Consider the following 15,188-nt stretch of genomic DNA (forward strand, 5'->3'; position numbering starts at 1 on the left):
GTCTTTAGTGATGATTTAAATTGCTCAAGTGTTTGTGCAGATCTAATATTTAAGGGGAGACTATTCCAAAGTCTGGGACCTGCCACAGAGAAGGATCTATCACCACGGGATTTGAGGTTAGTCCTTGGGATGGACAGCATTAGTTTTGAGCTAGACCTCGTGGTTTTTCCTGGAGCATAGGCAGAGAGGAGCTCAGACAGGTAAGGAGGGGCTCGGGCATTAAGTGACTTAAAAACAAAAAGTAAAAGTTTAAATTGGATCCTGTAGGAGACAGGAAGCCAGTGTAAAGAAGCTAAAACTGGGGTTATATGCTCTCTTCGTTTGGCACCAGTTAGCAGGCGAGCAGCTGCATTTTGAACCATCTGAAGACAATGGATGGTGGCCTGATCTAGACCATAATACAATGAATTGCAGTAGTCTAATCTGCAAGTAAGAAAAGGGTGAATAACACGCTCAAAGACGTTAGCCGGAAGGTATGGTTTTACCTTGGCTAGCTGTCTTAACTGAAAAAAACAGGACTGAACTACTGCACTCACCTGCTTATTCAATTTAAAAGAACCATCAATGTAGACACTGAGGTTTTTTACATGTGTTTTACAATATGAGGAAAGGGCGCCCAGAGTGCTGTCGACACATCCTTGGACCACTGACATCCTTGGAAAGCTCTTTGGTCTTGGTCATGGTGCAGAGTTTGGAATCTGGATAGATTGATTGCTGCTATGGACAGCTATCTTTTATACAGGTAACGAGTTGAGAAGGCTCCTAATGTCAACTCATTACCTGTATTAAGAAATCTTGCTGATACTTGTTTCCTTCATGAATATGCGAAGGAATTTATACCTTTACTGAAATGTGGGGTTTTTTTTGTTAATGTTCTGTCTCTCACTGTTCAAATAAACCTACCATTGAAATTATAAACTGATCATTTCTTTGTTATTTGGCAAACTCATGAAATTAGCAGGGGTTCAAATATTTTTGTCCCTGACTACAAAGTTAAGGTTTATAAAAACTGGACAAATTGATGGTAATAAAATACTCTGAGAAACCTCTGGTTTCAACAGCTGATATCCAGAACCTGTGAATGTTAAATATGGTCTTTCTTGCTTTGTGATACTCTGTCAAACTTTTACTGCATCCTGAGTTAATGTTTGCCGGGTTTTTCCTTTCTAATTTTCCATATAGGGAAACGCATGATTGGGTTGCAATTAGATGATTGACTTGTGTGATCGAGAAAATGTAAAAAAAATTTACCTTCAACATTTTATTGGTTGCTTTTAGTGCCATCTGCTATACAGTACTACCTCTGCAACAATCATTCTTACACACACACATATGTGAAAATGGCAATAAAAAGTAATATGCCATGCCAATGAATCAGAATCAGAATACTTTATTGATCCCTGGGGGAAATTATTTTTTTTTTGTTACAGTGCTCCATTTTAAACCAACATTAAGACAAGACAGACAATACACTAACTAAGAATAGTACAATATATACATATATATACATACATACATACATAAGTCACTCATAAATAAATAGTTGGAAAAGAAACGTGTAGCTGTAGCAGCAAACAGTGTGTTAAGTGGATGCGTTGTACAGGGAGATGGCCACAGGCAGGAATGATTTCCTGTGTCGTTCAGTGGTGCTTTTCGGTAATCTCAGTCTCTCACTGAACGAGCTCCTGTGACTGACCAGCATGTCATGGAGTGGGTGGGAGGTGTTATCCAACATTGTCTTTATCTTGGACAGCATCCGCCTCTCCGACACCACCTTGAGGGAGTCCAGCTCCATCCCCACAACATTGCTGGCCTTACGGATCAGTTTATCGAGTCTGTTGGCATCTGCGACCCTCAGCCTGCTCCCCCAGCATGCAACAGCATAGAGGATCGCACTGGCCACAACAGACTCATAGAATACAAGTCAGAAAAAAAAAAAAGAATACTTAAGAAAAAAGAGCTAAACTAAGAGAAAAGCAGGAGCGACTGTAACAGGCTGCACGCTGGTTGGCGCATGCGCACTCTCTCTGAGCTATTTTTCTCACTGCTGAAGTAATCATGGCATGTAATGTAAATACCTAAATAACTTAAATAACTGAAAATTAAGTACCGTAGATGTAATATGTTGAGCTGATCTCTGAATAGGTCCACCCAGAGTAGCTACTGACTCCACAGCCACTACAAAACAGGCTACTACTGCAGTCCTGTGGTAATGAAAAGATGCGGCCCCTAGGTGACAGCACAGGCGCAAGTACCGCGCTGAGATTTTATACTCGGCGTAAAGAAAACAGCATACAAAGTGTGTACAAAGCCTGCTTCTCGTTACACCACAAATGATCAAATTATGGTGGCTAAAACTTTAGAATAACAGAACTGTTTCCATCCAGAGATTTTCCTGGTAGTCTGCTGTTTTCTTTCTTTCACGTTTGGATCACTTAGTGCGGCATTTTATCAAACAAAGCATTCAACACTGATTAGGAAACAAGCATTTTAATTTAGTTGATAGTTATAATAAAGACTTGCGAATGAAAAAAAATATTTATATTTATTATTTAGGCCTCTTTAGTGGTCATGGGGGACTATAATAAAAAAAATTGGTGTTTTGTTGTGGTTTTTTGGAAAGATATAATAAATACCAACTACACGGAACAATTTATTGTTTGCTTATATTGGTTTGAATTATTTCACCAACACATAACGTCAAATTTGCTAAATTGTAGATTTTTTCCCCCTCCACCCTTAATTTTTGTTTTACTCAAGAACGTAACAACAAAATTTATATATTAGAAGATCTTTATTTTTTAACAGTAGCACACGATTTTAAATTAAGGTCTTATTGTTGGAATTAAATGAATCTGGGGGGAAATGTGTCATTCCACCATTTTTTTAAAAATCGATTAAACAGATGTCAGACCACAGGTAGACGTCTTCCCCCCCCCAGATCAAGATATATCAGCTGCATTCTTAACCATACAGCAAAGACACTTTGATCTGTTCAATAGTTTAAGCTGAAATCTTCTGGAGATCAGATAACAGGGACTATACACCTTAAAAAGCTTCAGTGGCCTTTGAAAGCAGATTCTTGTGGTCACCCCGAGGCGCTGTGGCTTTAGGGCTGGGCTGGAATTGCCTTATCTTGAATTTTCCATACTTCTTTTTTTCCACGTATTCATTAATTTTATCCTCCGTAACTTTATTTTTATTTATTTTTTTACACTCAAAACTAGAATACAATGATAAGTTCAACTGTAGTACTGTCTCGGTTATAAGTCTAATTCTGTGCATCATGTTTGTTTTCCTCAGTGTTTTTTTTTTTTTTTTAGTCTTTCGTACCAGCTTTCCTCATATTAATAAATTAATGTACACGTTGTTTTACACAAACCGTATATGCAAATTTCCATAAACTGTTTGGCAATAAATTTTGATTTGTCCACTCAGGTGCAGTTCATTAGAGTGCGCATGCGTCCTGCGTTGCAGTCAGGTGAAGTCGGCAATGTAAAACTCATGGTATCACTCATTCGCTGCAGCTCAGCGGGATTACTGCGACTGGAGCCTTGCAGATGTCTGTACTGGAGAGGATAGACTGGAGGGTGAGTTGGCTGCCTCCTGTATTTTCCTCTTACAGATGATCTAATTTGACCAAGCCTGTATCGTGTTTATCGCTTTTGTTTTATTACTTCCCACCATAACAAGGAGTTAAATTGGGCTGGTGCTGTTCGGGCCTGTTTCAACACTGTTCGGGCCCGACACACTCCTCACAGAGCTCGGTAGACGATCAGCCTCACTTCATCTTAATATAGGTTAGCTTAGAGTCCGTTTTTACAGCCACACTCTTAAAAATCTGAACAATGAATTCATGCACTTCCACCTCCGTCATTAAATTTAACAAGCCTGACTAATTACAGCTGTAGGGTATAAAATGGCAACTTTCAAATATCACAAGCTTCACAGGGTTTCCCGTAAAAGTCACCTTGCAGATCAGCTCCCTGTTTTGTCAAAAACCACCTTGAAGATCAGGTCCCTGTCAGAAGGCGCAGGCATTGGGAGATTGTTGCGTGCGAGAGGCCACGGAGTGAGAAATAAGGGTGAAAAACGAATGCAAATTGGTTGACATCCTGCTTGAACAGGACGGAGGCCTGTGGATTATCTTTTAACCTTCGCTGATTTAACTAGTAGCTTCCAGTTCAAATAACCTGAATATAGAAGGAATTTAAATTGCACCATGTTTGAGTGAACTACGGCATCAGTAATATCCAAGCATATGAAAAGGCTAATGTAAAATGTAAACTTATAATTCTAATGCACTTATTAAAAAGACTAAACTTATTCGTTTAATATCTACATCAGTGGAAGACTAACAAGTAAACTTACGGAGGGTCTTTCTTACACTGATCACTTTAAAAACAGTCTTGTTCAGAGTAGAATAAAAACGTAACCCTAGTTTAGGCTATATTAAGTCAAATTATAGCAATCATAGATTTACTCATAAATATATTTATTGTCTAATTTAATACGTTTGCATTGTGCAAACGTGCGCTCTCGTTAACCTTAAGACTGAGTCCCTCCTTATATAGCCTAAACCTTTACAGCAGCCATTTGGACACGACATGGTAAGTAACTACAGGTGTTACTAATTACAAAATCTTCATTAATGTCATTAGTAGCGGCTGTGGCTGTACACTGCTTCACGTCAAAATGGTTGCTGCGGAAAAGGGCAGTTACAAATTCGTTTTTATCCCCAGCTTAAAGTCGCACGGCGCTATATGCGCTTTTTGAATAACCTGTGATTAATGCCAATAATAACAAGGTTTAACTCATCAGAAACTTTGAGTATTTTCGCTTGAGGCTACTGGATTACAAACCAGTGGAGCTGCTGATGGTTAAAACTGAAATAAAGGATGAAATGATTTTTCAGTAAAATTGCTGATAGGGTACTTTTTCCACCTCTTCAATAGTTTCTGCAAACAGTTTAAGTTATAAATTTTAAATTGAATTTTTTTGGGGGGGGATTACACGAGTAGATTTTCCGCCCAGTAAAGTTTATATATATTTCTTTCTTTTTTTTTCTTCAGTTATGAACACATATTGGAGCAACTTCAATATTACTGTGATCTCCATTAGGGTTGTTCGCTTAGTTGTTTACTCACTTAGTTAGTAGCCCTATCAATACAATGCAAATTTTGGGTGTTAAAATCAGTTCATAAACCAGCTTTGAACTATATTTCTTAAGTCTGGGATCAAAGCAAACAGGCAGATCACTAGGCAGAGCTGAGTCATTGGCTTCTGTGACACTTTGAATGTGTCCGGGCACGGATCCATTTTGTCTTCACACCTGACATCAGCTGAGTCGGCTGTCATTAAAATGACAGGCTGAGCATCAGGATTTTTCAAAACCTTACCGGTCGGCCAAGCGTGACTAACTTTCTTAGGTCCGTCCTGTGCCTGTTTCAACACAGAACAACATTTTAAATAGGGCATTTAAAATAAATAAATAAATAAATTGTGCTTGGCATGACAACAAGGCAAAGAGGACAAAAAGGGGCGGACTATCACAGCTGGGTGGAGAGAAGCCACGGGATTTCCGCACGTTAAATTCACAAATTAAAATCTGACACGTACTGGTTTACGTATCAATTGATAATGCAAAACAAAGTGATAAAATACTAGAGCAGCCTCGGGGTGGCATAATACGATTTGAAGAACTGATAACAGGTGTTATTTTTATATCATGTATTTCCCCCCTCAAAGTCTGTCCTACTTGTCTTTTGATTAAAACCAGAGTTCAAAGAGCCCTCCTTCCGAGATACTATAAAGCTCAACAAAAATTTAAATGAAGTTAAGAAAGGGCTGCTTGCTGAAATCCTTTGAGCTTTGGAGCTTTTTGAGAGAATAATGCGGTTAAGCCCTCGGGCTTATTGCGGTTTGAAACGTACCACTGATATGAAACATCAAAATGTCACGGGCCTGTTGGAATACCTGTTACTGAATTAAGCATACAAACTGTAAGTACGCCTTGTCGTGGGAAAAAGGTGATCTTTAAGATTATAAAATTATCCAGTCGGTCAAAGCATAACCACAAGGTTTTAGGAATAAAAGGGAAACACACAGTAGCTTGGCTCAGTTTCCTATCACTGCATTTATGCGTATGCAGGCCAATAATAATTGACACTACTACTACTACTACTACTACTAATACTACTACTACTACTACTACTACTACTACTAATACTACTACTACTACTACTACTAATAATAATGTTTTACTTTTAGTGGTGGTGGTTTTAAGAACACGAATGTTAACTTTTTGGGTTTTTTTGTTTTTACCTCAAATTAAGACGTTCTCCTGAAGGCTATTAAAATTAGCAGCTCAAACCGAGCAAAGTGATTGGTCTCTAGAGGCAATACACTGTGTAAAGCCTGCGTATACTACATTACAAGGTCTCGTCAAGAAGCTCTCATTAACGTACAGCAGTAACTGCAACGTTTTCACAGGTTCTGTCTCGTAGTCATAATATTTTACATGAGCACATTGCCCTGCAGTTCAGTAAAGTGCAATTTTGTAAATATATAAAACTCAAGAAATCATTTCTTTGATGACTGGCTAACAGAGCTCTACCCAATGAATCGCTTTAAAGCCCAAGAATATAATCATTAAACAGAACACAGTGCCCTGTAAAATTAAAGGTTCAACTACCCATGGGCCCGAGGAGATAAAAGAAGTAAAAATGTTAATGAGAAGCAGCATTTGCTGCAAGACACGAGGAATAGGTAAAAAAAAAAAAAGAGAGAGGAAAATGAATATAGACTACACTGGGGATGTTTAATCCTTTTAATGTTTGACGCCGTGCAAAGACGCGCTACAGACGGACCGAATTTTGATTGGACAATCACCCCGCCAATCAGGATTTTTTATTTTTATTATTTTTTTTTCCAATTCACTGACATCATCGGACAGGGTGACGCCCACTGTAAGTGGCTGTGCAGATATAGTGAAATGCTCATGTTTGCACTGAACAGCACTGTTTTGTCCATAAGAGGGAGTCAAGTTTCTTATGAACCGGTTTCGCCCACTTTCACAACAGAAGTACTGAGCGCCTTGGCAGGAAAGGGGGGGAATATTGCCTGACAACGATTATTTTTCTCTCATAGTGGCTGTGGAAACTCATATCTGTAGTTGGATACTCAGTCGGTAGGTCAGTTCGCCCTTCAGCCTTCGCCTACAACTTTGCCTCCTGCTGCAGCTGAAGAATAAGCGGGTTCATGATCACCAGGAAGCTGTTAATTTCTTCATACCTGGATTAACTCGCGGGCTTCTTTCCCCCCTCCCCCATTTTTTTTCTTTTACACTTTTTTTTTTTTTTTAATTTGCAAGAAAGAGACTTTTTCCTCAGCCAAAATGTTGTGGAAATTAGCCGACAACGTAAAATACGAGGATGACTGTGAGGTGAGTTTCGTAAGAGATGGCCTCCACTAAGTGAGATCAGTGGCACCGAATTTAACGGCAAGAAGTGGGTGCTGACTTTTAATCCTTTGGGTTGAAATAATCACGGTAAAATTTCGGAAGGTGACTCATTAGAAGCAGCATGATGTGCTGCACCAAGGGAGAAAAGTTGGAGTAAAGTTTGGCGAAACAGTGAAAACAGGATGTGGTTGTCAGAGTTAAAGCCGGCTATGATTCCTTATAAAATTAAAGTGGGGTCGTGTTCTTATTATTGTTACTCTATATACAAAATAAAATATGATAATAATGATAATAATAATAATCTGAGACGCTGATTGCTGCTGAGAATATTTGCATATTCTTGCAATAGCCACTAAGTACTAAGAAAAATTCCAAATTAACGGTCTCCGTTATTGTTTTATCCCGTCTAAATCCCATTTTTCAGTAGACATCGTGCCAGCGAATAATCTGACATTTTATCTCCTTGGGTGACAACCTGCCATGTTGTTGGCATCTTTCTCAGCCGCTTTGTCTCCTCCATTCCTTAGGAAAGGCACGATAGTAACAGCAATGGGAACCCACGGCTGCCTCACCTGCCGGCGGTCAGTCAACACCTCTACAGCCCGTCTACTTCCCTCTCACACTCGGCCAGTTCAGACTTCCAGCCCCCTTACTTTCCTCCTCCCTACCAGCCTATCTCGTACCCGCAGTCTAGTGACCCCTACTCTCACCTCGGGGACCCTTTCAACATCAACTCCATACACCAGTCGCCATCGTCGAACCAACAGCAGCCGTGGCCTGGGCGGCAAGGCCAGGAGGGGCTCGGCGCACACGGGAGGAGCGGACTCGCGAGTCAGATCCTAGGCTTGGAGGGAGGCTCGTCAGGGGTTAGGAGGGAAGGGTTCCGCCGACCGGAGCTGCTGTCTCCACACGCTCACAGTCTAGAGTCGTCGGTTATTGGCGATAATATGGGGATGCATGACATGGGACACGGGCTGGATGATGTTCAAGTAAGTGGATTAGATTTATATAATCACTTGACATTATACTTTTGAGGCAGAGGCGCGCAAAGACTGAGGCTTTGTGCTTAAATGCTTGTGTGAATGCAGTCGAAGTAGTGAATATACTGAAAAGTCGTAAATGGATGCATTATAGTGTGTTTTATTGCACTCGCCTGCCATATGGAGATTTAAAATCTCCTAAATGTTAATATAACTAAAGGTCACATATATTCAAAATGCTTCCAAGTTAAAGGTGTGGTAGTAGAAAATATTTTTATTATAAAATGGAACATATTACATTATATGCTTTGCATGAAAGAGACGGACGATGATTACTAATATCAAGAAAATACCCACCTTAGGAAAAAATAGTCTAGCTCCAGCATCTTATCAAAACAGAGCAATGTATGTGTTTACTTACTGCTGCTTCTTTTCTTTGTTATCAGCAAGTAGACGACCACAGTATAATTATGGCAGATCAGACGGTCATCAAAAAAGGTGAGTTGTGACATTTATTTATTTTGACTTTTTAACTGTTAGAGCAATTAAAAAAGAAAACTGAAGAGGAATGCTTTTGTACAGCAAAATATGTGGTAATTACTAAAAAATGCTGGACCTTCATTTGTTGAACTCTATATACTTGGAAATGACATACTTCTATAGTGGCATGTCAGGGCACTCAGTGAGAGAGTAAGGAAAGGAGGCGTCTTCTGTTTGTACTTACACTGCATACAATGATAATCCATGCGATGCACTTATTTAAGCCCGATGTGATCCTTAGCCTATTCTGTTGAAGGTGCTTGAATGGATGCCCAGTGGGAAAGAACTGATCCCTTTCATATTCATCAGGCTACAGCTGACATGACATGGAAATTGAGCAATCTCACAAACTGTGTTGACTGTGAGTTCCAAAGCTTTGGATCATCTTTAGGCGTGTTAAGCTCGCAATTGCAGCTCTTTTCAGTTCATGTTAGCAGGAAATTATGAGTTGGTCTTGAAGCTGTGTTTGGCTCTGCAGAACCAGCTTTTGGGTGGGTGTGGCATTAGGCTTGCATGTGAAGGACAGTTTAGTAATTTGTTGAGACTTGAACTGTTTTGAGGGAGAAACTTATTCCTGCTGTTTTGTCATCAGGGCTCTATTAAACAGACTTAAAGTGAAAGATGAACCCAAGGAACATCATGTTATTATGAACAGTATGTGGACAGTGGACAAGTAGAAAATATAATTTGCTTAAGTAGAGTTAAGTTTCATTTTAAAATGTAAACGTCACGCCTTAGTTTCTTGTTCATATGTATGTTGAACATCAAAGTAAAATTGATGTTTTTGATTTGCTGACAATGTCATATTTTGCAGTACAGTCCCAAAGTTTTATTCTTTGAAAGCATGCTAGCAATTATAGGGTTGCTTTGTAATATTGCAATATTACAGTACATAACAAGCAGCACGACATTTGCAGAGTGCAATAAACCAAACAGTCTGCATTTGTTACGTAAATCAGTGATTGCTTATTATACTGTTCCCAGGCTCAAGGGCACGCTATGGGCAATCTAGGGTTTCCACTTGTAAACAATGGCATGTCATTCCCAGTGATTTGTCGGAGAGGAGATTTAAAGCACTGATGTGACTCTGTCATTTCTGTCTCAGTATTAGGACTTCGAGGTGGCAGGAACCTTGATCGCTTACAGAGGACTTATTATCAGGGGGGAATTTTCGCGGGTGAGGATGAAGATAGCTGTTTTGTTTCGTAGTGTGCTGTACTGTTTTGTTTGTCTGTCAGTGCTTTTGTGGGATGACATTTAAAAAAAATCACAATGTCTAGCTCGATCAAAGACTGTGAGACCAATCAATTCACGGTTCCGAGGTTGTGGCTTAGATGAGTGACGGTTTGTATGTGCGTACCTGTTTGTGGATGGTGTTTGACGTGAGGGCATCATAGCTGTTTAACCATCAGGCATCCGATCTTTCCAAAACCACACATTTCAAAAGGCTTTAGATGTTTTTTTTCTTGTATATTTTGGCACAGCAGAGACTGGCTTTCCTCATTGGAGGAGAGCAGCATACGCATACTTCTGCTCGCTTTTCCGCACAAGACACAGAAAGATCAGAGCTTATGCACATAAACAGGAAACGTACAGATTGGTTTGTCTGATTTATTTTTATTTTTTATGGACCGTAAGTCTGGAATAAAGATTGACAGTAATTAACAAATCTGACTGCCCAACCACAATCTGTTTTTATGTTCTTTTGCACTACTTTAGTATTTAGCTTACAAACATTATTTTCCTCACTCTCCAGGGCCTGTCACTCTGCCTAAAGGAAACGCACTGGGTCTTCCCTTCCAGAAAGAGTCCCTGCTGGGCATGGTGTCAAATCCCACAGAGGTGTTTTGCTCTGTACCAGGCCGTCTTTCCTTGCTGAGCTCTACATCCAAGTACAAGGTTACTGTGGCTGAAGTCCAGAGACGTTTGTCACCCCCAGAATGCCTCAACGCATCGCTCCTGGGAGGCGTTCTACGCAGGTCAGGGCTCGGTCTCATTCCCCGTCACAGCTAGACAGTATTCTCTTTTTCCTTGTGGTTCGGAAAAATCTTAAACATGACATGTGAATACATTTCTATTGATTCACAAAAAATAGGATTAACTAAGCCAAAATGATTTCAGTTGTTCAAAATTTCTGGTTTCTGCAAACTGTTAAGACTTTTATTATCTCAAAAATAAACCATCATTAAGCTGTGGAAGGTGTGGAGCAAGTGATCTGTAGGCTAAAGCTTAGTAGCCCATGGGAAAGGCTCTTTTTAAAAGCACAGCTTGACTCTGTTGCTCCGGCTCATCATTTTTCCTCTTTTCTTTATTTTTTGCAAGGTTTGTGACATTCTTTGTGTTGTGTGCAATTTTGGGTTCAGTGCTTCCATTGGGGATAGGTTGCGTCAACATTGTTAGTACCTACCTATTGTGTTTGTGTGCCTGTGTACGTGATTGCGAATGTTAAACTGCCAGAGCAGTTGACCTTATGGCACACATGGTAGTGCAGCAGTCTGTTGAGGGACTTCGAGGTTACAGTACATGGTTAACACTCCTGACTGGAGCATTTTGTACTTGGAGTGCATGTTTACCACTTCCCATGTGCCTGTATTAATGCTGACATGCACCCACAGACCCACATATACAATCTCTCTTTTTTTTTTTTTTTTTTTTTCTTTTCTTAAAAGTAGGTCACACAGCAATAGGACTATCGTTAGTAGTGGGACAAGAGGGAGAAGGGGTGGGGGCACTCAAACACACATGTCTCTCCAAAGATGCGCCCCTTCTCACCGACCACTGAGGGGGAGAGCTTGTCTGCCAGTCATGCAGAAAACTGAATTGGCTATGGCAAGTGGAGAGTTCAAGAGCTTCTGAAAATGCATTTATGAGTTATACCTCTCTGCTGTGCTTTTGAGTGGAACATGAATTGTTTCAATATTTTATTTTAGGTCAAGAGAATCTTCTTGTAATTTATTTTCAGAGGTGTTTGAGACTATACACGAATGTGTATTACACAGATGTACAGTACATATCTTGTAACTCTTGGTATTTCTTTTAATTTATGGTCTCAAGGGGGATAAAATAAATAGTCATAAATGACACAATCTTTTAAAACTCCACTGATAATTTGATGAAAATGTCAAGACAATGTGTGAATGACCTCAATTTCTTTTTCTCTTTATACAGAGCCAAGTCAAAAAATGGAGGCCGTTCTCTGAGAGAAAAGCTGGACAAAATTGGGCTTAACCTGCCTGCAGGAAGAAGGAAGGCAGCTAATGTCACTCTACTTACCTCGCTAGTAGAAGGTATGACACATTGGTCATCTGCCCACAGTCAATTCTCGCACTATAATTACGGTTTGCAGTGGCTGGAATGTCGCGTTAGTAGTATGAGAATGTGGGAATGTCGGTGTATTGGCATTGGTATGTGTGTGTTTCACTTCTTGTGGAAAGGGTAACTAAAGGCAATGTAACTGCAACCTTTTTTTCCTGTGTTTAATGTGCCAGACTGTCAGCTACACATTATTTGGTGAGTCATAGTGGTTTGGAAAATTTAGCCAAAATTAGGTTGACTGAACTCATATAGTGTATAAAAGACTGAGATGACCATTTTCCATCTGAAATACTCAAAAGAAACAACAAACCTCAGCACTAATTCTGTTACTCCATTGAGCATGTTGTCTTGTATTACCTAGTGTGCAAAGTCACCTCTGAAACTCAGTTGTGTTAGGGGAAAATTAATTGTTCCTGTTGATGGAAAAAAAATACTACCAGGTCATACAGCCCTGATTTTTATTGTGACTGTTTTCTGTTGCTGTATAGTTTGAATGACAACGGCAGTCATACCTCAGTCAGTGACATTTGATTCTATCATCCCAGTATCACTTTAATCACATTTACCTGCCGCTGGCTATAGAAAGGTGTGTGTTTTGTTTGTTTTTTGTTTTTTTGTTGTTTTTTTTTTCCTTCCCCCTCTCTCACTCCCCACATGCTGAATTTTTATAAATGGGGTGATGATTCTGTGCAGGAAGATGACTGGAGGCCTGTGTTATTTAGAGACCTTCAAAGCTGAATTAAGCCTTGTTATCTTGTGTTCGGCTTGCCAGGAGGGCCAGCTGACCTTAAAGCTTGTGCTTCTGAATAGCTGCCAGCATTTGAAGACTTGTACATGTCTATCAATAAGCGGTGTTGTTGGCATCTCGGGGCCAGTTTTGGTAGCATTTATTCACATAATCCCTTTATGAACATGCAAGTCGAGCCACCCTGAAGACAAAAATGTATCAATCTGCATAGCTCTTCTTACCTAGAGTTAGAAGAATGACTGCAGATGATTATTCTGCAGTTCAGCTGCTTCACTTCTTGTGCCTTCATGCTTGTGTATATCTGTTTGAAAATGGGACTATTCATGTAATGCTCTTAAACTAGTAAATTGTTCTGCTCCTGGACAGCTTAACAATCTAGTATGTCAAAGGATATGATGTTATAATATTTGTCTAAAGACTAATATTAATATGTATTAGTAATATATTTATTCACAAGTATTAATTCGTGGTTAGCAATAAAGTTGCAACTTGAGTGTTTTCTTGGATCTACAGAAAACCTGTTTTTGTTTTTTTTCTTATATGTAATATTATCTTTTTCTTTTTTGTCTTAGGTGAAGCTGTTCATTTAGCAAGAGACTTTGGTTATGTGTGTGAGACCGAATTCCCTGCAAAGGCAATTGCTGAATACCTGGGTAGGCCACATGTGGAGCGGAATGAGGCTAACTCGCGCAAGAACATGCTCCTTGCTGCCAAGTAAGTGTATTTTCAATCATTGTTTTAATTTACATGCATTTAAACACCTAGCAAAGTGGGATGTAGCAAGACAACCTTTTTCAAAAGCTGGTTTTAAAGTATTTGATCAATAGAAAGCTGTATTTTCAAAATTATCTGAAGTATTATCCATTTTCCAATTGGGTCACAGATCTGTACATATTTCACATCCTTAGTTATTCTGCTTCTCTATCTACAGGCAAATCTGCAAAGAGTTTACTGATCTGCTCACTCAGGACCGCTCACCTTTGGGCAACGCTAGGCCTGCTCCCATTCTGGAACCTGGAATCCAAGGCTGCCTGACTCACTTCAGTCTCATCACTCATGGCTTTGGCTCTCCAGCCATCTGTGCTGCCATGACCTCGCTTCAGAACTACCTGAATGAAGCGCTCAAACAAGTGGACAAGATGTACCTGAGCTCTGGTAGCGACACCCAGGGATCCTCAGACAGTGGAAGTAAATCTACTGACAAAATGGACAAGCACAGGAAATGAGAGCTTAAAGGAGAATCCCTATGAACCTGAGATTCCCAGAGTCCCTTAATCTTGCTGCCCCGACTTCCCTTTTGGACCTTTTTAAAAATCAATATTTGGTATTGTCTTTTTGAGAGCTGCATTTGTGTGTGAATGTGTGTGCTCACACTGTAAATTTATAGTTTGACAGGTTGGGGATTTTTAACAGCCTGTCACAGCAGGCTACAAATAGTTACTGTTGGCATGTGTGTTGAATGCTCTGGATTTGTCCTAATGGGAGCCCGCTCTGTGAAAGAGTAAAGCCCTTTTCAGACATGGCATGTGTGGCTTCTTCTGTCTGCTAAAGCAACAGGATTGTCATTTAGTGATAGTTCACTTCTATATTAATGTTTGTCTTGCCTTCATTCACACAAACCAGTAAGAGGAGAGCAGCATGGCATATGTTATTTTTCACACGTGCAAAAGATTTGTTTTTGGCAACAAGTCCCGCCATTATGAACTGGTAAGGTTTGTGCATTCAGTTCTCTCTAAATTTGCCACGGACAGCAGGGTCTGTGTGATGCATGCAAGTCGGGGAGAAAAGGAAAAAAGTATACATTTATGTTCATATTGCTGTTTAGCACAGTTGCTATTTGTCATAAGCTAGTGAAACTACAGCCATGACTTTTACAGAGAGGTTACCAGGGTGTACATTCATACACCAAAGTAATGCGATAAAATACTGTTAAATTCCTAGCAAGGAGTACATGCCTAAAAAGGGGATTAATACATGCTGCATCATGCTAGCCACTATGCAGTTACATACAGTTGCTAGTGGCCTACTACTATAACCACAGGGCCTGCATTTTGTTGAAGAAGATGAGGGGGAAACAAAATGCATTCTGCGACTATTTTTCCACCTCCCTTGTCTTTCTCTTTTTTTTTTTTTTTTTTTTTTT

General features: G+C 39.8%; 1 protein-coding gene across 4 annotated transcripts; it reads left to right on the forward strand.

The window, feature by feature from the left end:
• The first annotated feature begins 3,455 nt into the window (after positions 1 to 3,455).
• tfap2c (transcription factor AP-2 gamma (activating enhancer binding protein 2 gamma)) lies at positions 3,456 to 15,188 on the forward strand. 4 transcript variants are annotated; one of them, XM_005950385.3, is made up of 8 exons: positions 3,456 to 3,590; positions 7,990 to 8,451; positions 8,889 to 8,940; positions 10,088 to 10,159; positions 10,739 to 10,961; positions 12,151 to 12,269; positions 13,618 to 13,759; positions 13,977 to 15,188. In XM_005950385.3, exons 1-8 carry the CDS (start codon positions 3,561 to 3,563, stop codon positions 14,269 to 14,271), a joined length of 1,395 nt encoding a protein of 464 aa, XP_005950447.1. In that variant the 5' UTR covers positions 3,456 to 3,560; the 3' UTR covers positions 14,272 to 15,188. The 4 variants fall into 4 exon arrangements, with proteins under 4 accessions (XP_005950447.1, XP_005950449.1, XP_005950446.1 ...); XM_005950384.3 differs by lacking the exon at positions 3,456 to 3,590 and adding an exon at positions 6,855 to 7,444; XM_005950387.3 differs by lacking the exon at positions 10,088 to 10,159 and having other exon boundaries at positions 3,458 to 3,590.

The sequence above is a fragment of the Haplochromis burtoni genome, unplaced genomic scaffold (genome assembly GCF_018398535.1).
Source record: "Haplochromis burtoni strain Fernald_Lab_line unplaced genomic scaffold, NCSU_Asbu1 Contig_779, whole genome shotgun sequence".
Classification (NCBI taxonomy): Eukaryota; Metazoa; Chordata; class Actinopteri; order Cichliformes; family Cichlidae; genus Haplochromis; species Haplochromis burtoni.

Bases quoted from the DNA above. Each gene is read 5' to 3' on its own strand.
- tfap2c (XM_005950384.3), top strand. From the start codon at position 7,397: ATGTTGTGGAAATTAGCCGACAACGTAAAATACGAGGATGACTGTGAG. The intron at 8,941-10,087 runs GTGAGTTGTGAC...TTTCTGTCTCAG, and splicing joins TCAGACGGTCATCAAAAAAG to TATTAGGACTTCGAGGTGGC. The intron at 10,962-12,150 runs GTCAGGGCTCGG...CTCTTTATACAG, and splicing joins CTGGGAGGCGTTCTACGCAG to AGCCAAGTCAAAAAATGGAG.